The 24,626-nt window shown below is 37.4% G+C and overlaps 7 protein-coding genes and 1 non-coding gene across 8 annotated transcripts; 4 read left to right on the top strand and 4 right to left on the bottom strand.

Moving 5' to 3' along the window:
• The first annotated feature begins 665 nt into the window (after window positions 1-665).
• On the top strand, window positions 666-3,046 carry LOC111828535 (pentatricopeptide repeat-containing protein At3g13880). Its single transcript, XM_023786844.1, has one exon. The coding sequence runs from the start codon at window positions 720-722 to the stop codon at window positions 2,955-2,957; it is 2,238 nt and encodes a 745-aa protein (XP_023642612.1). The 5' UTR covers window positions 666-719; the 3' UTR covers window positions 2,958-3,046.
• A 62-nt stretch (window positions 3,047-3,108) lies between these two features.
• On the top strand, window positions 3,109-4,628 carry LOC17893605. Its single transcript, XM_006296986.2, has 3 exons — window positions 3,109-3,439; window positions 3,988-4,081; window positions 4,324-4,628. Exons 1-3 carry the CDS (start codon window positions 3,163-3,165, stop codon window positions 4,394-4,396), a joined length of 444 nt encoding a protein of 147 aa, XP_006297048.2. The 5' UTR covers window positions 3,109-3,162; the 3' UTR covers window positions 4,397-4,628.
• A 575-nt stretch (window positions 4,629-5,203) lies between these two features.
• On the bottom strand, window positions 5,204-6,579 carry LOC17892093 (transcription factor MYB26). The gene is made up of 3 exons (XM_006299527.2): window positions 6,447-6,579; window positions 6,218-6,347; window positions 5,204-6,109 (listed from the first exon to the last, which is right to left on the bottom strand). The coding sequence occupies exons 1-3, from the start codon at window positions 6,577-6,579 to the stop codon at window positions 5,299-5,301; spliced, it is 1,074 nt and encodes a 357-aa protein (XP_006299589.1). The 3' UTR covers window positions 5,204-5,298.
• Window positions 6,580-13,085: 6,506 nt separating this feature from the next.
• On the top strand, window positions 13,086-13,842 carry LOC17892787 (EPIDERMAL PATTERNING FACTOR-like protein 3). The gene is made up of 2 exons (XM_023785523.1): window positions 13,086-13,209; window positions 13,613-13,842. Exons 1-2 carry the CDS (start codon window positions 13,086-13,088, stop codon window positions 13,840-13,842), a joined length of 354 nt encoding a protein of 117 aa, XP_023641291.1.
• Window positions 13,843-14,545: 703 nt separating this feature from the next.
• LOC17893960 (probable phospholipid-transporting ATPase 7) lies at window positions 14,546-20,022 on the top strand. Its single transcript, XM_006296783.2, has 11 exons — window positions 14,546-14,796; window positions 15,115-17,071; window positions 17,155-17,265; window positions 17,351-17,627; window positions 17,716-17,804; window positions 17,907-17,994; window positions 18,089-18,298; window positions 18,383-18,508; window positions 18,606-18,704; window positions 18,801-18,992; window positions 19,069-20,022. Exons 2-11 carry the CDS (start codon window positions 15,243-15,245, stop codon window positions 19,777-19,779), a joined length of 3,732 nt encoding a protein of 1,243 aa, XP_006296845.1. The 5' UTR covers window positions 14,546-14,796; window positions 15,115-15,242; the 3' UTR covers window positions 19,780-20,022.
• An 89-nt stretch (window positions 20,023-20,111) lies between these two features.
• Window positions 20,112-20,707, bottom strand: LOC17892906. Its single transcript, XM_006298797.2, has one exon. It carries the CDS (start codon window positions 20,605-20,607, stop codon window positions 20,287-20,289), a length of 321 nt encoding a protein of 106 aa, XP_006298859.1. The 5' UTR covers window positions 20,608-20,707; the 3' UTR covers window positions 20,112-20,286.
• An 828-nt stretch (window positions 20,708-21,535) lies between these two features.
• LOC17892992 (eukaryotic initiation factor 4A-1) lies at window positions 21,536-24,136 on the bottom strand. The gene is made up of 5 exons (XM_006297731.2): window positions 23,997-24,136; window positions 23,297-23,365; window positions 23,110-23,213; window positions 22,592-23,022; window positions 21,536-22,513 (listed from the first exon to the last, which is right to left on the bottom strand). Exons 2-5 carry the CDS (start codon window positions 23,362-23,364, stop codon window positions 21,878-21,880), a joined length of 1,239 nt encoding a protein of 412 aa, XP_006297793.1. The 5' UTR covers window position 23,365; window positions 23,997-24,136; the 3' UTR covers window positions 21,536-21,877.
• LOC111831766 lies at window positions 23,468-23,582 on the bottom strand. The gene has a single exon (XR_002834902.1). It is a non-coding gene; the product is annotated as a small nucleolar RNA snoR98 (small nucleolar RNA).
• Window positions 24,137-24,626: the final 490 nt, after the last annotated feature.

Here is a 24,626-nt window from a genome sequence, read left to right on the forward strand (position 1 = left end):
GAAAAAAAGTTAACTAGTGTGAGGAAAATATAATTTTTAAACCAAAGAAATTATGATATACTCATTGCATTGGTAGCCGGTAAAGAAGATTATAGGGTCCACGTGGGAATTTGCATTGGCTGGAGACAATAAGCTATTGGGCCCCGCATGAAAGCCCAAATTATATTTAGTTGGGATCCACCTCGCCGCCTCTTTTACCTTTTCTAAAGTTTTGGACGGTGGTGCTCCGCTAAGGTTTAGTAACACGTGGATCTTCCACCGTCCGATTCATTTTCCCGTTGACCGCAATCTAAACGAATTGAAAATCTTTTGGGTGATCGAAATGACTCTGTAAAATACTAAATAATGAAGAAGATAAAAAATAAATTAAGAAGTAAATAAATGAAAACTGAGCGCATGTTAAGAAATTAAAATATTCTTAAGACAATATGATAAGCTCAAATGAATAAAAAAAAATTTAGTGAAAAAGATAATCCTCCAATGTGAAATTAAGAAAAGATGAACCCTTTAACAAAAAAAAAAATTAAGAAAAGATGGTCAAAGTCAAATGTGATACATTGAATGAAGAATAGAAACACAGTATCACACGAAGTCCAAAACAATTACGTGAAGGGCCTGAAGGCACTATCGAGGCCCAGTTTAGAAAAAGAACGGAGCAAATCGTCTTTACGAGAGACCGTTGTGTTGCTTACGCAAAAGTCGTTATGTAATGGGAAAACATGTTGTTACAGTTCCGAGCAAAGACGTGTTTAAGGAACACAGTTTACGATTCTCTCGTTGTTATATTCACCAAACGAGTTGGATTTGGTTATCGGGTTTTGTCTTCGTTATGCCAACCAAAGAACACGGCTTTAGATTCAAAAGCTTACTCGGAACTTTTTCAGACAGCCGCGAAATCAGGCTCCGTGGTACTGGGAAAGCTCGCTCATGGCCACATGATCAAGTCGTCCTTGAAGCCGTGTCTATACTTGCTCAACAATGTTCTTAATATGTATTGTAAGTGCAGGGAGTTGGGTTTCGCACGCCAGTTGTTCGACAGAATGCCTGAACGAAACATTATTTCTTTTAATTCTTTGATTTCTGGGTATACCCAGATGGGATTTTATGAACAGGCAATGAAATTATTTCTTGAAGCTAGGCATGTTAATTTGAAGCTAGATAAGTTCACTTACGCCGGTGCGTTGGGATTTTGTGGAGAAAGGTGTGATCGTGATTTAGGCCAATTGTTGCATGGGTTGGCTGTTGTAAATGGTCTGTCTCAGCAAGTTTTTTTGATCAATGTCTTGATTGATATGTACAGTAAGTGTGGAAATCTTGACCAAGCAATGTCATTGTTTGATAGATGCAATGAAAGGGATCAAGTTTCATGGAATTCTTTGATTTCCGGTTATGTACGGGTTGGTGTAGCAGAAGAACCACTTAATCTGTTGGCAAAAATGCATAGAGATGGCCTAAATCTGACTACTTATGCTCTGGGAAGTGTGCTAAAAGCTTGTTGCATAAATTTGAACGAAGGGTTGATGGGAAAAGGTATGGCAATTCACTGTTACGCAGTAAAACTAGGAATGGAATTTGATATAGTTGTGCGTACTGCATTGCTTCACATGTATGCCAAAAATGGAAGTTTGAAAGAGTCCATAAAGCTTTTCAGTTTGATGCCTGCCAAGAATGTGATTACGTATAACGCGATGATCTCTGGGTTTCTCCAAATGGATGAAATAACTGATGAAGCTTCTAGTGAAGCGTTTAGCCTCTTCATGGATATGCAAAGATGCGGATTTGAACCCTCGCCGTCCACATTTTCAGCTGTGCTCAAAGCTTCTAGTGCGGCGAAAACCTTGGAATATGGAAAGCAGATTCACGCCCTCATATGTAAGAACAATTTTCAGTCTGATGAGTTTATTGGAAGCGCCCTAATCGAGCTGTATGCGTTAACGGGCTCAACTGAAGACGGAATGCGATGCTTTGCTTCGACATCTAAGCAAGATATTGCCTCGTGGACATCAGTGATTGATTGTCATGTCCAAAACGAGAAGCTTGAAAGCGCATTTGATCTGTTCCGCCAACTTTTTTCCACCAGGATAAGACCGGAAGAGTATACGGTTTCCCTTATGATGAGTGCTTGTGCTGATTTTGGTGCATTAAGCTCAGGAGAGCAAATCCAGGGTTATGCCATAAAGAGTGGAATCGATGCTTTCACAAGCGTTAAGACTTCAAGCATCTCCATGTACTCAAAATCAGGTAACATGCCGGTTGCTAGTAAAATATTTAGCGAAGTTCAAAACCCAGACGTTGCAACATACTCAGCTATGATCTCAAGCCTTGCACAACATGGTTCTCCTAACGATGCCTTAGACATCTTTGAATCAATGAAAACCCACGGAATTAAACCGAACCAGCAAGTCTTTCTCGGTGTTTTAATAGCTTGTTGCCACGGAGGATTGGTCACACAAGGACTAAACTATTTCCAAAGCATGAAGAACGATTACAGGATTAACCCGAACGAGAAACATTTCACCAGCCTAGTTGATCTTTTAGGTCGCACAGGCAGATTATCAGATGCTGAGAATTTAATATTGAGCTCTGGGTTTGAAGACCATCCAGTGATGTGGAGGGCTTTACTTAGTTCATGCAGGATTTACAAAGACAGCGTAGTTGGGGTACGCGTTGCAGAGAGATTGATGAGACTCGAACCCGAGGCCTCAGGCTCATACGTATTGCTACACAACATGTACAACGAATCTGGAGTCAATTCTTCAGCTGAGGAGGTTAGAGAGCTGATGAGAGATCTTGGGGTTACGAAAGAACCAGCCTTGAGCTGGATCATAATTGGTAACCAAACTCATTCTTTTGCGGTCGCTGATTGGTCTCATCCGTCGAGTCAGATGATCTACAAAACGTTAGAAACCATCAACACTGTAGATTTTGAAGACTACAACACTCTTTGTTCACTGTAATTAGTGCTGTACTTCTGTTACATGAAAATTAATCGCCAAATTTTTTCTCTTCTAAGATTAATAAATTACGAAATTACCAGTGTTTTGAATATTATGGTTGGGCCTGTGTCCCCAAAGCCCATGTATCCTCGTCTTTCTCGTACATTTTCGAAGAGAGAAGAACTCTGTGGGAAAACTATCGCAATCTCGGAGAAGGGAGACAAAAATGGCGGCCAAAACCCTAATCAGGTCAGGAGCTTCGTTGATGAATCGGTTTCTATCGAAGCCGACGACGAGTCTTGTGCAGAACAATCTCAGATCCTCATTTCAACAGATAGCTCCACAGAGACAAGAACTCCCGCCGTATTTTCTCCCGTCATTGTCGAATCTACAGAGCACGCTCAATTCGCGCCCTAACGACACTACTTCGATCCAGGAACTCAACGAGCGTGGGTTCCTTTACCCTTGTGGTCTTCCTTCACTCGAATTCTTCTTACCAGAAGGTGCGTCACTCTCTTACCTCACCATTTTGATTGTATTTCTCAGTAGCTAGATTGGTAATTAGTTCTTAGTGCCCTGGTGTATGAGTATGCTTTAATAGAGTGTGAAAGCAGTAGATGCTCGATCATTAATCAAGTGCTGATAAGTGTTCTGTTTTTTTGTGTGTCAATGTTTGATCCTAGATGAAGTCAGATATTTTTCCTACTTGCTCGTGTGCTGGCTTACACTATAGAAACAATGCTTGGGTTGCTTTATCGAGTCCTGTTATTGGCTATTTTGCTGCTAGTGGAGATATTGAGTTACGGTGTAGTGTTCTGGTTCTTGAATCGGATCTAGAATTGGGAAACAAAAACAAAATATACTTATGTCTTCATTTGTAGGATGGTCAAGAATCTGGCTGTTATACTTGAGTTTCCATATACAATTCATGAGTGTTTTGCGTCCAGAACCTTAAGAATAGTTTGTTGGGCTTAGAGCTTTCGTCTCTGTAACTTTGTACATTTTGCTGCTCAATGGTGCCTGTTTAATATGTTTGTATTTGGTTATGTAGTCGATCCTTCAAGCGAGCCATTGCTTCTGTTTCCTAAGAGGACATTCCAACCAAGCACTTTAAGGCGTAAACGCAACCATGGATTCTTTGCTCGGTATGTCTCTTTGTTTCAATCGCTTTTTTTTTATTCACTACTGGTTTGATTATCAGCAAAATCTAGTAAATCAAAACAGAAAAATTGAACTCTGAAACTTCTTAACTTCTAATCATTGCTCGTCTCATTCACAATAGAGAAATCCGTTGTTTAGTACTAATTGAATGTAAGAATAAAAATCTACATGGTGTTTGAGTGACCAAATAAAACTGCTTACTCAGTCAAAATCTGAATATGAGCAGGAAGGCAACCAAAGGTGGACGGAGAGTCATAGCTCGGAGGGTAGCAAAAGGGCGTCACAGAGTCACAGCTTAGAATTTCTCTAATTTTTCCATTGATGAATCTCCGGTTACAAAAGTTTCAGGCTGCACCTTCAGGCTAGAAAATGTGAAACTTGAATCTCTTAAATAATTTGGATGTCTTCGTCTCCATGTTTTGATGTGTTGTTGATCTCAGAATTGAAGTGAAGTTAAAATTTTAAAGATCTCAGCTCCTTTTGTAATGGATAGGTTAAATCAAAGAAAAAATTCTGCATGATGTCAACAAATGATAATTGTTTTAATAACGAAGCAAGACTGTTAGTCTATTATTAAGGTTTAAGGATACAAATTGTGTATTTTGTCAAAACATTTTGGAAATGATCTAAAAGAGAATCTCACAGTTGACCAAAAATATTGTACACTGAACTTGCATTGATTTATGACAGTCCACATATTGACCCTACGAAATATCATAGAGAGAGAAGTAATAAGCGACAAAAAAAAAGACAAAGATGAAGACAATAATTTCCAATACAGAGGCAAAACAAACTGACCATATACAAACACATGTGTACGTAGATGACGAGAGAGAGAGATAGAGATCGGACATCCTTCACGTATATGTGCTTACATACATATTTGTGTTTGTACGTGTTCATTAAAATGTGTATAAGGACGAACTTTATATGTTGAATCAAGAAGAACTTGCTGCAACATTCATGTTTTTCCTCATTATTCAAATTCAATGCAATGATAATACATATAAAGTAATTCATGTAACATATCACAAATCCTTGTACTATATGGAAAAGACTTTATAAACATATGTGGGTGATTATTTATGTTCCCTCTTTCCTTCTTATATATAGATGTAAAACGTATATAGATTCTATATAGGTATTAAATACGTACCCATGTCTAGGAATCCCATGTTGATGGAGTAAGACTAGGGTTTGCTTAAGTGATGACGTACTGTCCACAAGAGATTGGCGACGATGAGGATGATGATGGTATGACCATGTGATTGATGTATGAGTCCACTCGATGATGATGATCACCCGTAGTAGACATTTGCAAGTTGTACGAGGTGGGGAGAAGAAGGCCGTGATCTTGTGAAACTGGCGAGGAGGAGGATAGTACTTTGCCTTCGAGAACCTCTCCACATGATAACTTTTTGGCATTATCGTTGTACGGTGTTACAAACACGTTGAGTTTATTAGCATCATCATAATCTTGAAGAGTTTCTTGGAAAGAGGAAATGGTACTAGCTGGGAAATCTGGTAACGCTGGCCATTGGGGATCATTATCATGGGAAGAAGAAGAGAGTAGAGGTTGATGATGATTGTTTATGACTGCTGTGGCTGACAAAATGTCGAAATTGTTGTAAAGGTTATTGTCTTGATGAGACTGGTTTGTGTTTATAAACTTGAAATCTCCTTCTCTAGGGGTTGGGAACATCAATGGAGTCATAACATGAGGAGACTGGAGAGAGAGGTGGCTTGGAGTGATGAAAGTAGGGTTAGTAGTTGTGATGATATTGGACATGAATCTTGAACTTTCATCGTCGACATGAGTAGTAGGGTTGAAGCCATTGTGATAAGGAAGGTTGGTGAGCAAACTCGCCATGGAAGAGAGATGATGGTGATGGTGATGAAGATGATGGCCATGATGGTGGTGAGACATGAGCTTCTTTTTTATGCTTGAGTTCCAGAAATTTTTGACCTCGTTATCTGTTCTTCCAGGTAGATGTTTAGCAATTTGAGCCCATCTGTAAAATAAAAATTAATAACATGACTAGAAAAATAACTCAAATTCTTGATGAAGTGTTAGTTTCTGTTTCACATATATAATAATGTTAACTAATTAGCTGACGAACCTGTTACCAAGAATGCTGTGAAGCTCAATGATAAGAGCAGCTTCTTGAGGAGAGAAGCTTCCACGTTTAAGATCAGGTCGTAGATAATTTATCCATCTTAATCTACAACTCTTCCCACATCTCTGCAAACCTAATCAAACACACGCAAAATAACCCCAAAAAGATTAAAACCTAAAGACAGAGACTTAGGTTGATTATTCAAGAAACAAAAACTTATATGTGTATATGCCTGCATGTTTGGGAACAGAGCTCCAACATCCATGGCCATATGAATTGATGTAGTTGATGAGCTTTTCGTCTTCTTCGGGTGACCAAAGCCCTCTCTTCACCTTTTGCTTGTTGCAGCACGAGTGATGACCCATCCTCTCTCTCTCTCTTGCTTTCTCTCTCCGTCTCTCTCTAAGAATGTTTGTACGATGTTGAAGTGTTTTAAACTTATAATATATTGAATTGAGACTAGGTGAGATTAATAATACACACACTTAAAATGAGAAACGGCTGCAGAAAATTTCCCATTAGTTTATTACAAAAGTAATAGATAATAATATTCCACCTAATGATGTGGACCAAGTTTCTTCTTTTGTGAATTCAGAAACAACATACTATTAATGCAGTGTAATTTATAACTTATAGTTTAGCAAAAAAATTTACAACTTATCATAATTTTTTCCCCGGAAACTTAATTAATTATGATAAATGAGATATATATATATATATATATAACAAGTTGCAAGAAAATGTGCTAACAAATTAAACAAAAAAACTTAAATGTATTTAGGACACTGAAGACGAGAGTGGCCCAGTGTATGTTTTTAGGGGTTTGTGTTTATAAAAGGTTAAAAGGCTAAAAGCTGAAGTTTCTTCTCAGTATGAGCCTGTGTGGCTTATTACAGAATCATGGACATTGTCTTCTTCTACACAGACACGTGTTGATCATGCAGACACTGTAAGTCCTATGCCTTAGTTGTAAATTTGGTTTTCTAGTTGTCTTGATTAAAATTTTGAATTATGTTCATCGATAATTCATCGATATATATATATATATATAAGTGGAAAGAAACTTACATAAACGGATATATATATAGGCACCACACCACATATAATAAGTATATAATAAGGATTGCCAACAAAGGAAGTAAAGTTAATTTTAATTTTGACATAAAGGGTTCGAATTCAACTTTACATTAGATTCTTAATTTGACTTTAAGAGTTAAGAACTTTTTTTTCTTGTATGTACGTACACAGTTTTTTTACTGCAGCTTTTCTTATTTTTGGTTAATCAGATGTCCCCGATCGGAGTATTTGTTAACGTGAAACAGTTCTGAGTGATGTTATATGATCGTCATCAGCATCGCATGCGTTATTTATCTTATTTGATATATAGTACTAACGATGGGATTGATTACTTAAAATAAACCCTAAATCTGTTGGCGATTTAGTTGATTCTTTTACTCTCTATTTCCGGAAGCAACTGTGAGGTATAAGGTATTTATAAGATAATACATGCATGATCACAAGACCAATTTTTATTATCATATAGTCAGTTTGAGTGTTCATATTGATTGGTTAGGATACTTTTTTTTTTTTTTATCAAACTCTTAGATTAAGACTTAGGGAAATGTTACACTCCACTATGGGAGGACAAAGCTACAAAAGAGGAAACAAGGAGAGCAGTTATAGCGAACGCATCAGCTACACCATTGTTTACACACGAAATAAAAGACCAACATATAGAGGAGAAGGTTTCTTCCAGGCAAGAGACATGAATGATTCCTTTTGGCTCCTTGAGGCTTCTTTGAGAGTTGAGAAGCTTGATTAGGACATGAACGTCCGGATAGATCAAAAGCGATCGGTTTTGAAAGAGATGAGCGACCGAGGTGATGTTAAACAATGCACGACGGATCGCTAACGCCTCTGCAACAAGGGCAGACGGCACAAAGGGGCTTGCTTCTGTTGCAAGCAGAACCTTCTTGAACACAAAGCTCCCTACAATACTACCATTGAACACAAACGAAGTATATGGGAGGGTAAAAAACTCCGTGAAGAAGAGATGAGGGCTGTAAAAGACCCAATGAACCAGATTAACTGGGATGATGTAATGTCTCCACGAACTCTGTGGAAACTTCCATGAATCTACTTCTACCAGAGTCAAAACGGGACAAAATATGCATAATGCAGTAAATGATCGCAACAACGCGATAAAGGTGCTACAAGGGAGCACAAATATAGACACAAGAGTATCCAAAACCATGAAACCCGAAAGCACTAACTCCAAGTTCCACAAAAACAGAGCCGCAACCTCGATTGGTTAGGATACTATTGTGCTTCTTTTCGTATAAAAGTAGAGTAATGTTTAGTTGGTAATCATCAAGGGATCATGACTGTACGTGATTTAGCCATTGGAAACGTTTATGAAATGTAACCTGCTAGCTAGCACTCTAGTATATCCTGATGGGTTCGTCGGTGGAGCTGAATGTTCTGTCGATCTTTTTGGTGATTTATACATTATGTACGTTTGGATTGACAACCGAAAAATCATGTCAACAATATTATAACTAATAATATATCATATAAGTTGCATATATTTTGTGTACTTTGCTAAATGCATATGAATTCTTCGTAATTTAATTTATCAGAATTAATTTCTCCATATATACAAGTTTTATATGGATACATCTTCTGACAAATGAAATATAGGAACATATATATATATATATATATATATATATTATGTTTCATAGAACATACTTCTTATGCTTATACCAATAACCTAACAAAACCAAATTGACATTAATATGGTTCAGGACATAGAGATATAAACAAGGAATTTTTAAAATATATATATTTAACATAATAATAAGGATTGAATTTAATGCTTGTGACCGAAGCACTAGGCCCAAACATAAGATTCTTTTGATTTTTGCCTTCGATGCCCACATGCAACTAGTAAAGAGCTTTCACACTTTTCTTTCTATTTTTGATGAGCCATCAAAGGACACTAACTTTCCATACATTTTGGCTTTTTGCTTCTGATAAAAATATATTTTTCTTTATTCCAACAAATAATGGGAACATATCCTCTCCATAATTATTCTAACTCTTACATACAAAAAGGTTACATTTGAAATTTCAAAATTATGTTAATTAGTATTTTTTTTATTTGTGTATATATATAAATGTCTACTATATATGTATCTTTTTCTCTCTAGAAAATTTGTGTTCGTCGAGAATTTGATCAGTGACTCCACGTACATAAGAGCTTTGCCTCCATTGATAATTGTATTGTATTTTCTAAAGATCAAACCTCAAACATGCATGATACCATTTAGATCAAAGAACTACAATTCAGAACAAAATGTTTAGGATTATGCATGTCCTTAGTTTCCTTGATGAGCATTATGAATTATATATAATCTTAATAAAAAAAATCATTCGTGACTTTATGTATATCAAGAATAGATGTGTGCTAGTGCAGACAGCAATAAAAAGTGAACAAGGAAAAAGCAAATATATCAAAAAAAGAAAAGGCCCCAGTTTGCCTCCTCCGCCTCGAGGCAAAAGTCCCAAAATGAAATGCAAAGTGGTTCTCTCAATTTAGAGTGTCTTCCAGTTTTTGTGTTCTTATTACTCAATTGTTTCAATTTATTAACTGAGGAAGTTAAAAGTTCTCGTAAACGCATGTCATTACGTCTCTATAAATTTCATTAGTAAATAAATGACCATCATTATTTAAGCAATTGTTAATTGCTTAGGTTTTAGAAATTCTAAAATATAATAGGTGATCATCAACTATTCCTGTGAGCCAGTATATATTTTACCAAACAAATTTAATGGTATGTATATGTAGTTATAATATTTGGTAACACCTAGTTTAAAAACAATATATTAAACCCCCAGACACCTGATCGATACGTAGTTTTGGTTTCGTTGTGAATTAGAGAAGCACACTTGGAAGATAACGAAACACTAAACTTGCAATATGTTAAACTCCTTTGAAGTGAAATTTTGGTTATATGCTGTTTAAGGAAGTCAAAGCTCAACGGACTCGAGATTCTGTCGGAAGCATCCTTCATATTCTTAATTTGACATATATCTTCTTGGTGGTTCTGAAACTGACCTCTTAACCAATTTCTCTTACCCCATATTTTCTTTAGTTCCATTGATGGACTCTTAACATCATCAAACTTAACGTATGCATGTTTTCATATTGTTCTCCATGCATGATTCTATTGTGCATCAAAGCAAGATTATTAGTGCTTGTGCCATAATTCGTCTGTAAAACTGGATAACTCTTTCTTCCCCCGAAAAATGGATCGTCATTTTTTGTGATTTTGGAGGAACTTGCTGTAATCATTTTATGTTATATTTTTGCCAAATGTGTTGACCTTGCCGCTAATTGGAGATTGAACGCCACTTACCTATTCTCATTTATATAGTTTTTTTTTTTTGGGTCATCATTCTCATTTATATAGTTATGCATGTATATGTATTAGTGAATATGTTTAATTAGTTCGATTCATGGGTAGTTAGTAGTTACGTTCCAACATTTTATGTATACATTATGGGGAAATACATTGTGCATATATAAGAACATGAAAGTTTCTTGGACATAAATTACATAATATAAAAGCTTGCCACACGGAAAAGAAGGAAGCTCTCGTCACATATCCACCATAATTTGGTTCAACGTTCACTTTCATAGTTCATATGGGGATAGAGATAACTGCATGATTTTCTATAGAATATAAAATGACCCATATATATATGAACGATATAAAATTACCTTAAGAGTTTTATATACAATGTTAAAATAAAAATAAACTGTGGAAGCATGATTTAGTGCCTAGTCGGGATTTGTTTCCGAATAAATATGTGTAAAAAGTTAATTAATACCATACAAGATATAGATAGAAAAAAAAAAAAAAGAAAGATATAGATAGAATAGTCAACAAAAAACCTGTGAATTGTAGAATATAAATGTAACCCGAAAATTAAAACAAAAACAGTTGAGTCACTACACCATTAAAATTGTAAAAATATGTTGACTATATAAACTTTTAGAGTCCCTCGACGATTCATATATGATCAAATGATCGATCATTATTGTGGTATACAAGAGTAGTGTCCACTGATGAGGAAAATAATTACTTAATCCTTAACTGTTAGTTTAGTCAAAAAGGAAAATAAAGAATCAATGTGCTAATCAAATCACAGTGACATTTAACACAACTATTTCCAGGTGTTATCCAGTACACTGTACCCTTGAACAATTCATAGCCAGTCAAATATACATGTTCTTCTTTTGTTATATAGAAGTATCACTTAAAGTACTGCAGATAACTATTTTTTATTTTATTTTTGGATAAAAAGGTTCTGATTATTAATACTGTCTTCATAAATGAAGGCTAGTCAAAACGTGAGTAATTTTTATCTTTTGTCAAAGTCAAAAGTGAGTTCATTTTTACTTCTTGGAAGATAATTCAAATCTGGTAGATGCCTCTTCGATTCATTTCTACGTTGGAAAAAGAAATTTTTGTAAGAAAGTAGGAAAAAAGGTAGGAGGAATAATATATTACACTTGATGTAAAGAAATTGCTAAAACTGTGAAACTGAAATTTGAGCGATACGACGATTCCTTATTGGAGTAATATTCACACTCCGTGTGAGGCTTGGCGTTTACTAGTTTATAGAAACTAATTGATCGGTCAATTCTATGGAAATGTCTCGGACCATATTCTAAAAATAGAAACATGATGTGTCCATTTCCATACATTTATTCGAGCTGACACCATCAAACCCCTTCCTTACCTACGCTTTATGGTGGTGCCTGGAAAAATAACACTGTCACTACTGAACGAACACGTATGTTATACTTTTATTACTATAATAAGTAGCACATTTATATATAAATAAAGCAGATCAGTAAAACATGACACTAATCTTGTTTGTGAGATCACACTAATTTAATATGATCAGCCTGAGTGTTAATTAAAAAAGCAAATTTGATTGATATGAGAACATGGACGGTCTATATTCAAAGGCATGGTTTTGTCCTCATGAGATCAGAGTTGACTTTATTCCAAATTACTAGTGTCATGATGATTTCGATTCGGAATGAATCGGTATTAATATATATAACTATATGAGTCATATTATATACTGTGAAGAATAAATGTAATGTGAAGTAACTACTCTGGATAGAAATAAGGAGACCTTTTTCATAAATGAGACCCTTGTACAAGTTTATTTCTTTTATTACTCTTAAAGGAAACGAAGCCATTGAGCTGAGCAATGGCTCTGCAGTCTATGCACAGCTAGAAGAAAAAGAGAGAGAAATATATATTAATGGAGTAATTTCCTTGTAATGTATAAAAGCATTGTTCTGATGAATGGACCATCTCGTACATAGATTCTTGACTTCTCTTGTAGACTGATCTCTCTCTCTCTCTCTCAGACACTCGTATTCTTTATCTGTTTTCTTCTGATTTCTGATTCGAATATTTACTTTCATGTACTGATGAGACATGTCAGAAAAAAAGATATTCAATTGAAATGAGCTGTAAAAAATCCCCAAAAAAACTTATATTCAAATTTCTTAAAAAGAGAAACTTGCTCATAGGTTTAAATCAGTTTGCTTTTTTTGATCAAAAGAAAAAAGGCAAAAAACTTGATTAATTGGTACGAAAATTACTTCACTTGTCCCATAAGCAACACCCTTCCTATGCTTTGTAGGCATTAGGCCTAAAACCCCTCTAAAACCCCTCTAAAACCCACTGGCTTCTTCTTTCTTCTTCCTCTTCTTCTTCAAGCCTTCTCTCTTTATACATCATTTAGTAACCATCATCATCACATTTTCATCATCAGGCGAATGAGAGAAATAGGAAAGTGTTTTGTGGTTATAATACTGGTGATGATGATACAAATAGTGAGCTGGGTTGGTGCAACGAGCAGGCCTATTGCTTCTTCCAGTCACGTTACTAATTTTCATCCAGGTTTACTTTCTTATTTCTTCACAGTCTAATATAAGATTATACCATATTCCTTTACTATCTATGTAATCTACATATAAATGAAAGGGCAGACATGTAGATATGTAAGTCTGAATGAAAGACTTCTCTGTTTGGTTTCTGCTTGCAAAGAAAGGTTAGGTTGATCTCTTAATTGCTTTACTAATTTTATGAGCAAAATTAATGACTATTTTTGGACTCCTAAACAGTGGTCCCAAATATTTGCATGATTAACGGGGGGAAAATACAGATTTAGATATGAGTTTCATAGCTGATAGATGATAAATGTGCATACATGTTCTTGGGTTATCTATCTATGAAATATGTTTGCTTTTTAATAATGTCTAGATTCTAAATATATATATATTGGTTACTATTGTGCCTGCAGAGCACAATTCAGATAGGCCCATATTGAAATCAAGTGAGGAGGATAAAGAGATGGAAGAAATAGAGAAAGGAAGAAGAATAGGATCAAAGCCACCAAGTTGTGAGAAGAAATGCTATGGATGTGAGCCATGTGAAGCCGTCCAAGTCCCTACCATTTCGTCGATGCCTCACCTCTCTCCTCATTATGCTAATTACCAACCTGAGGGTTGGAGATGCCATTGTGCCCCTTAATATATCAATCATCTCTCTCTTTTGTATTCCTTAACTAGTCACAGTTTCACATACTACTTATTCACATGTATCTCTCTTTCAAACTATATATGATTATCCATCATCACTCGCCAGTACCGAAGAGTGAAGACTTGTGTATTGGGCCGGGCCTGACATTTTTTGTAACGAGGAACGGCTTGGACTTGGAAGGCGACCCAGAGTAGTAAAGTGAATTTAGTTGGTTATATTCGGTTTAGTTGGTTAACAAAACCGGTTATACTTTCCAGTATCATGTACACTTTGTACGGAGTAGTATAGCACAATTTGTACGGAGTACTTTTATGAGCAGAAGAAGAGCGCACACAAAAAAAAAAAAAAAAAAAGAAGAAGCCAAATTACATGTATTTTTCATTAAAAAATGTCGAAACTAAATTCACTATAATTGCGGTTCGATCTTAAGTCATATTAGTAAAACTTGTGACAAAGAAAATAAAACAAACGAAAATGAAACACATTAAAAGCATTGTGCTTGCCAACTAGTAAACCATTTGTTTGTTTATAAAAATTAGTCTTAATTTAATAAACTAATTTTGTTTTTATTTCTAAACTTTATAGTTTTTAACTACAAAAGCAGTAATAGTATAAAGAGAATCGCTAATTTTTAATTAATGAAATTAAAAAAAAAAGAAAGTAAAAATAGGAAGCTGAAACGGAAATTGCTGCGTTGGGTTTGAGAGAGAGTTGCAGTGTCAGGGTCAGGGACAGACTGAGATTTTCCCATTTTGATCTTTCTTTTCCAAAAGAAAGAAAGAGAGAAACAAAGCGAGAAGAAAAGCCCTTCTCCTTCTTCCTCTCTTCTGTTGAGTTTTTTGTTTTTTTGCGCGAGAGAAGCCATTATCAGCTTTTTGTTTCGTCTCCATTGGTGGAATCGGTGTTTTGCGCGAGTTTCTTCATGAGCGAGCCTCCCGATTCAAGGTATTTCTTGGCTCTGGAACTTGATTCCTTCTCTCCTTTTCGTTGATTTGATTTCTTCCTCGGATTTTTTTGGGATTTTGCGTCGCATTTTCTAGGGATTTCCGTTGTCTTGTGCTGCAAGTTTTTGGGTTTTCTGGTTGAAATAATGTTGGTGATTCTCATGAGATGAATCGTTAACGGACTCCTCGATTTTTCATATGGTCTTGTGATCTTTTAATTGTTTTTGCGGTGGTTTATGCAACTGGGGGCTCGATTGTTTGTGGTGGTTGAACATTTTGGGTCATTTTAGCTGAATTTGTTTCTCTTGATTTCTCTCAGTGGCGAGGGCCTCTGAACCACGGGAGTTGATCTTCTTCGTTCACATCGTTTGGTGAAAGGGAGATCTTCGTGTTTCTTGAACAGCTAATTCGCTCAATCTCTTGCTTTGAGCTGAAACTTTTGAGATAATGGGGCGTCGCAGAATAAGATCAAGGATCAGGAAAAGCCATTTTTACACCTTTAGATGCCTTAGGCCAAAAACCCTAGAAGATCAACAACCTCATATCATCAATGGACCTGGATTCACCAGAATTGTTCATTGTAACCAACCTCATATGCATCTGGCTAAAGTCCTCAGGTACACCTCAAACTATGTCTCCACAACTAGGTATAACCTCATCACCTTCTTACCCAAGTGCTTGTATGAGCAATTCCACCGTGTTGCCAATTTCTACTTCCTCGTTGCTGCTATTCTCTCTGTCTTTCCTCTCTCCCCATTCAACAAATGGAGTATGATTGCACCATTGATTTTTGTGGTCGGCCTTAGTATGGGTAAGGAGGCTTTGGAAGACTGGCGCCGCTTTATGCAGGATGTGAAGGTGAATTCCAGGAAAGCCATTGTTCATAGAGGGAATGGTGATTTTGGTCGTAGGAAGTGGAAGAAGATCCGTGTAGGGGATATAGTCAAGGTCGAAAAGGATCAATTTTTCCCAGCTGATTTGCTCTTATTGTCATCAAGTTATGAGGATGGGATCTGTTATGTGGAGACCATGAACTTAGATGGCGAAACCAACTTGAAAGTTAAGAGATGTTTGGATGTTACCTTACCTTTGGAACGGGATGATGCTTTCCACAGTTTCTCTGGAACTATCAAATGTGAAGATCCCAATCCTAACCTGTATACGTTTGTTGGAAATCTTGAATATGGTGGCCAGGTGTATCCCCTCGATCCTAGCCAGATTCTCTTGAGAGACTCAAAGCTCAGGAACACGTCTTATGTCTATGGGGTGGTTGTATTTACTGGCCATGACACAAAAGTCATGCAGAATTCAACAAAATCCCCTTCAAAGAGAAGCAGAATTGAAAAGAGAATGGACTACATCATATATACTCTCTTTGCCCTCCTTGTGATCGTCTCCTTCATCAGTTCACTGGGTTTTGCTGTGATGACAAAGATGCATATGGGAGATTGGTGGTACTTACGACCAGATAAGCCCGAGCGCTTAACAAATCCAAGAAATCCTTTTCATGCTTGGGTCGTCCATCTGATCACTGCTGTATTGCTTTATGGGTACTTGATTCCCATCTCATTGTATGTTTCCATCGAGCTTGTAAAAGTTTTGCAGGCAACTTTCATAAACCAAGACTTGCAGATGTATGATAGCGAGAGTGAGACTCCAGCTCAAGCACGCACATCGAATTTGAATGAAGAGCTGGGACAAGTCGACACAATCCTTTCCGATAAAACAGGAACTTTGACATGTAATCAGATGGATTTTTTAAAGTGCTCCATCGCGGGTATTTCTTATGGTGTTCGCGCCAGTGAAGTAGAACTAGCTGCTGCAAAACAGATGGCTATAGATCTCGACGAGGAGCAAGGTGAAGAAATTAACGACCTTCCAAGGACTAGAGGAAGGATGAATGGATATGCCAAAATGCCCAGCATGACATCATCAGATATTGAGTTGGAGACTGTAATCACTGCTACTGACGAAAGCGATCAGACACAAACCACTGGTGTCAAGGGGTTTAGTTTTGAGGATCAACGTCTCATGAATGGAAACTGGTTAAATGAACCCAATCCAGATGACATTTTGATATTTCTGCGTATATTAGCTGTTTGTCACACCGCTATTCCTGAGGTGGATGAAGATACTGGAAAGTGTAATTATGAAGCAGAGTCTCCTGATGAAGTTGCTTTCCTTGTTGCCGCTGGGGAGTTTGGATTTGAGTTTACTAAAAGAACTCAATCAAGTGTTTTTATCAGTGAACGACATGCAGGCCAACCAGTTGAAAGGTGACACTGTAACTGTAAATTTTCACTTGTTTCTATCTGTTCCAGAAAATATATCTAACTACTTCCCCCAATATTGTGTACAGAGAGTACAAAGTTTTAAATGTTTTGGACTTCACTAGCAAAAGAAAAAGAATGTCAGTTATAGTCCGTGATGAAAAAGGGCAGATTCTTCTACTCTGTAAAGGTGCTGACAGGTTGGCCTCATAACTTCAAGCAATTCAATATAGCAAATCTGTTTTTCTAAAGTAATGTTCAATGCATTATCTTGAAAATTTGCAGCATAATATTTGACCGGTTATCCAAGAATGGAAAAAAATTTCTGGAAGCCACTTCAAAGCATTTGAATGGATATGGTGAAGCTGGTTTACGCACATTAGCGCTCAGTTATAGAAAGCTGGATGAGACTGAGTATTCGATATGGAACAGTGAATTTCACAAAGCCAAAACATCAGTCGGAGCTGACAGAGATGAAATGCTCGAAAAGGTATCGGATATGATGGAGAAGGAATTGATTCTTGTCGGTGCTACTGCTGTGGAAGACAAACTGCAGAAAGGGGTATGTAGTGGAAGTTTGTATAGGATTACTACTAAGACGCTTATACATGAAATTCCCTTTTAGCTTATTGTTTCTTTATTCGTTTCAGGTGCCTCAATGCATAGATAAACTTGCCCAAGCTGGTCTCAAGATATGGGTTTTGACTGGAGATAAGATGGAGACAGCAATTAACATAGGGTGTGTTGGTCTTTTATGTTGCTGATAATACCACGACCCCAAATATTGGGTATTTTAACATAGATACTAAGTGGACTAAGCTCTTTGTTTTTCCAAATGCAGATATGCCTGCAGTTTGCTGCGACAGGGTATGAAACAGATATCTATAGCACTAATAAACGAAGAGGGATCATCCAAAGACCCGGAAGCAGTATGTATTTGGCTAGTACTTTATAAACCTCCATTACTGTTTCAGTTAAAGCTTGCATTTAAAGCGAGAAATTTCTGTTGTTGTAAATGTCCAGGCTGCAAGAGAGAGCATTTTGATGCAGATCATAAATGCTTCACAGATGATCAAACTAGAGAAGGATCCACATGCAGCGTTTGCTTTGATCATCGACGGAAAGACACTTACATATGCCTTGGAGGATGATATTAAGTATCAGTTTCTTGCCCTGGCTGTTGACTGTGCTTCAGTGATATGCTGTCGTGTCTCTCCCAAGCAGAAGGCACTTGTAAGATTGATACACAAGAAGTCCTTATTCTATCTTCTCATTGTTGATGGAAATCACTTAATTTTGTCTATCTCGGTTTTATAGGTAACAAGACTAGCAAAAGAAGGAACAGGAAAGACAACCTTGGCAATTGGTGATGGTGCAAATGATGTTGGAATGATTCAAGAGGCCGATATAGGCATAGGAATCAGTGGTGTGGAAGGCATGCAGGTGAGTAAACTTGTTTTCCATATAACTAGACATATACATTGGTTGATGGTGATATAGGTCTGTTTCTGATTGCAAATGCATTTCTCTTTCTGTTCAGGCTGTAATGGCGAGCGATTTCTCCATAGCCCAATTTCGGTTTTTAGAGAGACTACTTGTTGTCCACGGGCATTGGTGCTACAAAAGAATAGCCCAGATGGTAAATTTCTGTGATTTAAGTTGATTTACAGAAAATCCAATCATTACCCATCAAACAACATACAACCTGGTTTTGATTCACATTCTTTTCCTACAGATCTGTTACTTCTTCTACAAGAACATAGCATTTGGTCTGACTCTCTTCTACTTTGAGGCTTTCACCGGGTTTTCTGGTCAAGCCATATACAACGACTACTACTTGTTGATGTTCAACGTGATCCTCACTTCTCTCCCCGTCATCTCCCTCGGAGTTTTCGAGCAAGACGTATCTTCAGAAGTCTGCTTACAGGTATACTCTTCTCTGCTTATTTAACTCTCTCCAGTCTAAACCCTTCTTCTAATCTTAAATTTCTTCCTCTCGCTAGTTCCCTGCATTGTACCAGCAAGGCCCCAAGAACCTGTTCTTTGACTGGTATAGAATCCTTGGGTGGATGGGAAATGGAGTTTACGCATCCGTAGTCATCTTTGGCCTCAACATTGGCATATTCCATGTCCAATCATTCTGTTATGGGGGGCAAACAGCAGACATGAACGCAATGGGAACCGCCATGTTCACTAGCATCATCTGGGCAGTTAACGTACAGATAGCTTTAACCATGAGCCATTTCACTTGGATCCAACACGGCTTGATCTGGGGAAGTATCGTCATGTGGTACATCTTCCTTGCCCTCTTTGGCATGTTACCTCCAGAATCGTCAGGCAACATCTTCCACATGCTCTCGGAAACCCTAGCACCTACACCAATCTTCTGGCTTACCACACTGCTGGTCATAGCCGCCACAACACTTCCTTACTTGGCTCACATTTCGTTCCAGAGATCGTTAAACCCTCTGGACCATCACATCATCCAAGAGATCAAGCATTTCAGAATCGACGTCCAGGATGAGCGTATGTGGACGAGAGAGAGATCAAAGGCTAGAGAGAAGACAAAGATTGGATTCACGGCTCGTGTAGATGCCAAGATCCGGCAGCTGAGAGGAAGGCTCCAGAGAAAACACTCTATTTTGAGCGTGATGAGCGGGATGAGTGGCGTCTCAGCATCAACTGATACAACCTCCACCACACAACATAGTTGAAATGATCCAGTAAGTTTTCCTCTATCTTGAGAAATAACCATCAATTTGGAGGAAGCAGAACAAAGAGAACTGGGATTGAAGATAATAGAATACAAAGAAAGAGAAGGGAGAATGTTGTATCGTGTGAGTTTGTGTGTGTATACTTAAAAAAAAAAAAATGAAAAAATTTGATTAGAGATTCTTATAAATAGCTTCTTGTTTTAATCGTTTGAAGAAGAAAGAAAGGTTTTTGATGTAATTGAAGTGGTATGGTCATATTCACAGGTAGGTAGATATGGAAACTGAATTAAACTCATTATCTGTCTCATTCAAGAATCTCATAAAGACTAGTATACTACAAATCTTGATATAATTGCAACAAGAAGGAAGAAAATATCAAATTTTGTGTTGTTTCCTGTATTTGTTACAGAGAGATATATAAACACTCAGCACGAACGATCGAAGAAGAGATTCATTCAGAGGAAACATATATAGAGAGAGAGAGAAAGATTCATAGAAAGATAGATATCAAGAAATACCGATGATGTCTTTGAACCATTTGAAGCTCTTTCTAATGGAACCCTTCATCTTCTGTTCAACGGAATAAACTTTATAGCCGGCGACTCTTCTCTTCCTCCGCGATTCTGGATCGCTGAAACTCCAGCTCCTAGACGCCGCACGATCCGCGTTCGGCACGCTTTTGCTTTTCTTTATCTTCAACTGGTAATCGTTCGTCTGACTCTGATCGGCGGTTGAATCGTCGAAACTCACGCTGTGACCTTTCACCGAAGCTGCGTCTCGGCGGTTCCCAGCGGCTGGCGGTTCCATTTCTTTGTAATAATTCTCCATGGTGGAGATTTGAGTTATGGTCTGGTCTGAACCCAAACAATGAAGAGTCGGGTCGTCGTCTGTGTTTGTCTTAAAAAAAAAAAAGGAAATTAATGAAATATTATTATTCTTTTTGAGATATTTAAAAAAGAGTCTTTTTGGGAAATTAATTTACAATTGTCATGCGGAGTTGGTCAAGGACCTACTTATGTTTTTTTTTATTTTTCCCTCTTTTTTTTCTTCAAAATAATTAAAAAGTTATTCAGTATTATTTACGTAATACCGGTATAACTCGTTAGACTTTTCATGTTTGGATTTTGGTTCTATGCTTTGTGGTGGTGGTTAGGTTTGTGTGGATGTGATCCTTTCCCAACTATTTTCTTATGAGATAGGCACGTGGAACTGGATGGATACTGGATAGTCCGAAGTCCGAACCTCAGTAATTTATTATTATTATTAGGAAATAATGGAAGAAAAATTTACTTGACGTTTTTTTCTTAAAGAAACTTTGCAGAAATTAAGACCAATAATTTCAGTTAAAATTATAAAAGCGAAGAAACACCTTGTCGGTGGTGGTGATGGTATGGCTTGACTCGGCAATCATTGAATCCACCACATTCAGAAATTTTCAATAATACTTGTTTTTCAGAAAGAAAAAGAATAGTACGTAAATCTTATTTCCCATAAGGCAAAATAAATATAAAAACTAGTGAAGAAATGAAGAAGAAGATGCAAAAGCGAGTTCGTCGCCGTGTGGAACAGACTTTTCATTACAAGATTTTGTCGTTAATGCCAACTCGTGAGAGAACGTGCCAATGCATCTGATTTGATTGATGCTTTTGCCTTGTAAAAAGATTTAGCGTCGTCTATTTAATCTCTTTACGAGCCAAACACTGGCAATGATATTTGTACGACTCACGTAGTCTTACAACTAAGATTTAGCACGAAATGAGAAAAGGTTTAATACCAAACTTTTGTTGAAAGGATTTTGATGGATACAAAATTCGAAGACAAACAACAAAACCAAAAATTGAAACAGAGAAGAAATAAATACTCCATGAATAAAAATAAAAATGGTCAGATGAGAGATATGTTCGTCGAGGGGGGGAGAGAAACAGAAACACTAAGAAAACTTAAAAGAAATTTAAAAAACCGCTGATAATAGATAAGAGTAGAGACGACGGTGTCAAAATCAGATCAAAGAGTGCCTTGCAAAACAAGAAAACCTTTCTTCTCCGGTGATACTAGTACGGCAGCAAACACTGGCCAAGGACGGACTTCTTTTCTCCCTTCACAGCAGATCGGCCACGTTCGAAGGCAGCTCTTCGACAACCACGTTATAGAACTTCTGAATATCAAACAGCATCCTCTCGTCATCACGAGTCACGAAATTGATAGCCACTCCCTTTCTCCCGAACCTTCCACTTCTTCCGATACGGTGGAGGTAGTTCTCTGGCTGAGTTGGCAGATCAAAGTTGATAACCAGAGACACTTGTTGCACATCGATACCACGAGCCAAGAGGTCAGTGGTGATGAGAACACGCGAGGAGCCAGACCTGAACTCCCTCATGATGATGTCTCTGGTGTTCTGGTCCATGTCTCCGTGAGTTGCAGAGACTGTGTGGTCGCGGCTTCTCATTTTGTCTGTGAGCCAGTCGACCTTACGCCTGGTGTTGACGAAGATGACACTCTGAGTGATGGCAAGAGTCTCGTAGAGATCACAAAGTGTCTCCAGCTTCCACTCTTCTTTCTCAACGTTAACGTAGAACTGCTTGATACCTTCAAGGGTTAGCTCATCACGCTTCACCAAGATTCTCACTGGCTTGCTCATGAACTTCCTTGTGATCTCAAGAGCTTCTGGTGGCATTGTTGCTGAGAACACACCAACTTGGATCTTTGGTGGAAGAAGCTGGAATATGTCATAGATCTGAAAATCCCAAAAACAAGTGAGATTATAGAACCATAATGGGAATTGGATATGAATCACTTTGAAATATTGACAAACCTGGTCCTTGAAACCACGGGAGAGCATTTCATCAGCTTCATCGAGAACAAACATCTTGATGTTGTCAGCACGGAGAGACTGCCTCTTCAACATGTCGAAGACACGTCCTGGAGTTCCAACAACAACATGGACACCAGCTTGGAGGATGCGCTGATCCTCACGAACACTGGTTCCACCAACACAGGCATGAACCTTGACACCAAGGTAATCTCCAAGGGCCCTCATGACCTTCTCAATTTGCTGAGCAAGCTCCCTAGTTGGAGCTAGAACCAAAGCCTGACACTGGACAAGGGTGTAGTCTAGCTGCTGTAAGACGCCAGAGCAGAAAGTTGCAGTTTTCCCAGTACCAGACTGAGCCTGTTGAATCACATCAAGACCTTTGCAAAAGGGGACAATTCCTCTCTGCTGGATAGCCGAAGGCTTCTCAAAACCTAAGAAACAAAAAACAAGCATGAAATGATGTTGATAAATATGACATTAATCAAAAAGATAGCTTTCAAGAGTACTACTACACGTACCATAAGCATAGATACCCCTGAGAAGGTTCTCTTGCAGACCCATAGCATCAAAGCTCTCATGAACCTCATCATAAGAAGTGAAGAACTCATCCTGTCCCTCAAGTCTGTATCCATACAATACAATCAGCAACCACACCACCCGGAAAGAGCACACTCAAAATGAATAATACAAGAAAAAAAGACTCACACTTCATTCAGTTTCTGGTCGAACTGACGTGCATCAAACTGAGTGCCTTCTGGTGCAGATCCCGCCATACTACTTACCCAGAACAAAAAAAAAGAGAGAAATTAGATCTCGTGATGAGACAAGAGAGACAACGTCTATCAGATTTCGTGATAAATATGATTGCAAAGGAGGGAATGTGACAAAATAGCCAAACTCGAAGTCCATAAAGAGAGGAAAACAAGCATTAATATCTGCCTCAGATGATGTGCGGAGAGAACGTATAAAGGCACATGGTTATCCAATATATATAGACACCACTCAAACCTATTTCTCCAAAAAATAGACCTTTAAGCTAGACAACCACAATGAGTGTAAAAGCTGGATCCGTCCCATTCTATTGGGAACCTAGCGGTAACAAAATCTACAAACCATCACAGTAAAATTCAAAAATCTACAGATTCATAAAGACGGAATAGATCGTAACATGAATTATCGTCATCATCAGCAGCTCATATAATCTAATAAACAGACTAAAAGACGAGAGGTTCAAACTAGTTACACGACACGATCTAGAAACAACGAAAAAAAATCAAACTTTCAAATCTACCGAAAAACAGAACAAACGAATCACAGAACACAATAATAAAACAGAGACCCAAATCATGAATCGAGCAAATCACAGTAAAACAAGGAAAACAGAAAAATCAGAAGCGATGCAAACCTGGAGCAAAAGAGATTAGTAAAACGAAAGTAAAGGAGCTTTTTTCAGGGAGCTTGAATCTCCCAAACTCGGATCTGAACCGCGTTGAGAGAGAGAGAGGAAGGAGCGAAGATTGAGAGAGAGACTGATGCGAAATCCGAAAGAGGCAGAGAGAAAACGCGTAGCTTCCTTTATATACTCCGCCTTTAGGGTTTTCTCCTTTGGAAATCTTCTTCCTCTTCCTTTTCTTATTTGGATTTCCGGTTTTACCCCTTTTCTCTCTTTCTTTTTACCCTTTTCGCTCGGACAAGGATTCGCATCAACTTAACTCATGTCTTAACCTCAATTTAAACAATGTTTTTGGTGTTGTAATGTACATCTATGTATCTCTCTAGTGGGATATTACTGAGGAACATAAATTCTTCATTATTAATTTTTATTATTACTTTGTGAATATAACAAAGCAAATATTCTTCATAATTATTTTTTAAATTTATTTTCCAAAGCTTTCTTTCTCCAAATTACAAAGATAACAAAAGTAAATAAAAAAACATAAGTATCTCAAAATATCTTTATTATTAATTTGTGACTATAACAAAGCAAAGATTCTTCATTAATTAATTTTAATTTATTTTCCAAATATTCCTTTCT

Source organism: Capsella rubella, unplaced genomic scaffold (genome assembly GCF_000375325.1).
Source record: "Capsella rubella cultivar Monte Gargano unplaced genomic scaffold, Caprub1_0 scaffold_3, whole genome shotgun sequence".
Taxonomy (NCBI): domain Eukaryota; kingdom Viridiplantae; phylum Streptophyta; class Magnoliopsida; order Brassicales; family Brassicaceae; genus Capsella; species Capsella rubella.

Excerpts from the sequence above, each read along its gene's own strand:
- LOC17892992 (XM_006297731.2), bottom strand. The coding sequence starts at position 23,364 with ATGGCGGGATCTGCACCAGAAGGCACTCAGTTTGATGCACGTCAGTTC. Across the intron at positions 23,214-23,296 it reads GACCAGAAACTGAATGAAGT|ACTTGAGGGACAGGATGAGT; the intron begins GTGAGTCTTTTT and ends GTATGGATACAG. Across the intron at positions 23,023-23,109 it reads CAGGGGTATCTATGCTTATG|GTTTTGAGAAGCCTTCGGCT; the intron begins GTACGTGTAGTA and ends TTTGTTTCTTAG.
- LOC17892906 (XM_006298797.2), bottom strand. The coding sequence starts at position 20,607 with ATGGAGAATTATTACAAAGAAATGGAACCGCCAGCCGCTGGGAACCGC.
- LOC17893605 (XM_006296986.2), top strand. The coding sequence starts at position 3,163 with ATGGCGGCCAAAACCCTAATCAGGTCAGGAGCTTCGTTGATGAATCGG. Across the intron at positions 3,440-3,987 it reads CGAATTCTTCTTACCAGAAG|TCGATCCTTCAAGCGAGCCA; the intron begins GTGCGTCACTCT and ends TTGGTTATGTAG. Across the intron at positions 4,082-4,323 it reads AACCATGGATTCTTTGCTCG|GAAGGCAACCAAAGGTGGAC; the intron begins GTATGTCTCTTT and ends GAATATGAGCAG.
- LOC17893960 (XM_006296783.2), top strand. The coding sequence starts at position 15,243 with ATGGGGCGTCGCAGAATAAGATCAAGGATCAGGAAAAGCCATTTTTAC. Across the intron at positions 18,509-18,605 it reads GTGGTGTGGAAGGCATGCAG|GCTGTAATGGCGAGCGATTT; the intron begins GTGAGTAAACTT and ends CTTTCTGTTCAG. Across the intron at positions 18,705-18,800 it reads ACAAAAGAATAGCCCAGATG|ATCTGTTACTTCTTCTACAA; the intron begins GTAAATTTCTGT and ends CTTTTCCTACAG.
- LOC17892787 (XM_023785523.1), top strand. The coding sequence starts at position 13,086 with ATGAGAGAAATAGGAAAGTGTTTTGTGGTTATAATACTGGTGATGATG. Across the intron at positions 13,210-13,612 it reads CGTTACTAATTTTCATCCAG|AGCACAATTCAGATAGGCCC; the intron begins GTTTACTTTCTT and ends TTGTGCCTGCAG.
- LOC111828535 (XM_023786844.1), top strand. The coding sequence starts at position 720 with ATGTTGTTACAGTTCCGAGCAAAGACGTGTTTAAGGAACACAGTTTAC.
- LOC17892093 (XM_006299527.2), bottom strand. The coding sequence starts at position 6,579 with ATGGGTCATCACTCGTGCTGCAACAAGCAAAAGGTGAAGAGAGGGCTT. Across the intron at positions 6,348-6,446 it reads CTCTGTTCCCAAACATGCAG|GTTTGCAGAGATGTGGGAAG; the intron begins GCATATACACAT and ends GTGTTTGATTAG. Across the intron at positions 6,110-6,217 it reads CACAGCATTCTTGGTAACAG|ATGGGCTCAAATTGCTAAAC; the intron begins GTTCGTCAGCTA and ends TTTATTTTACAG.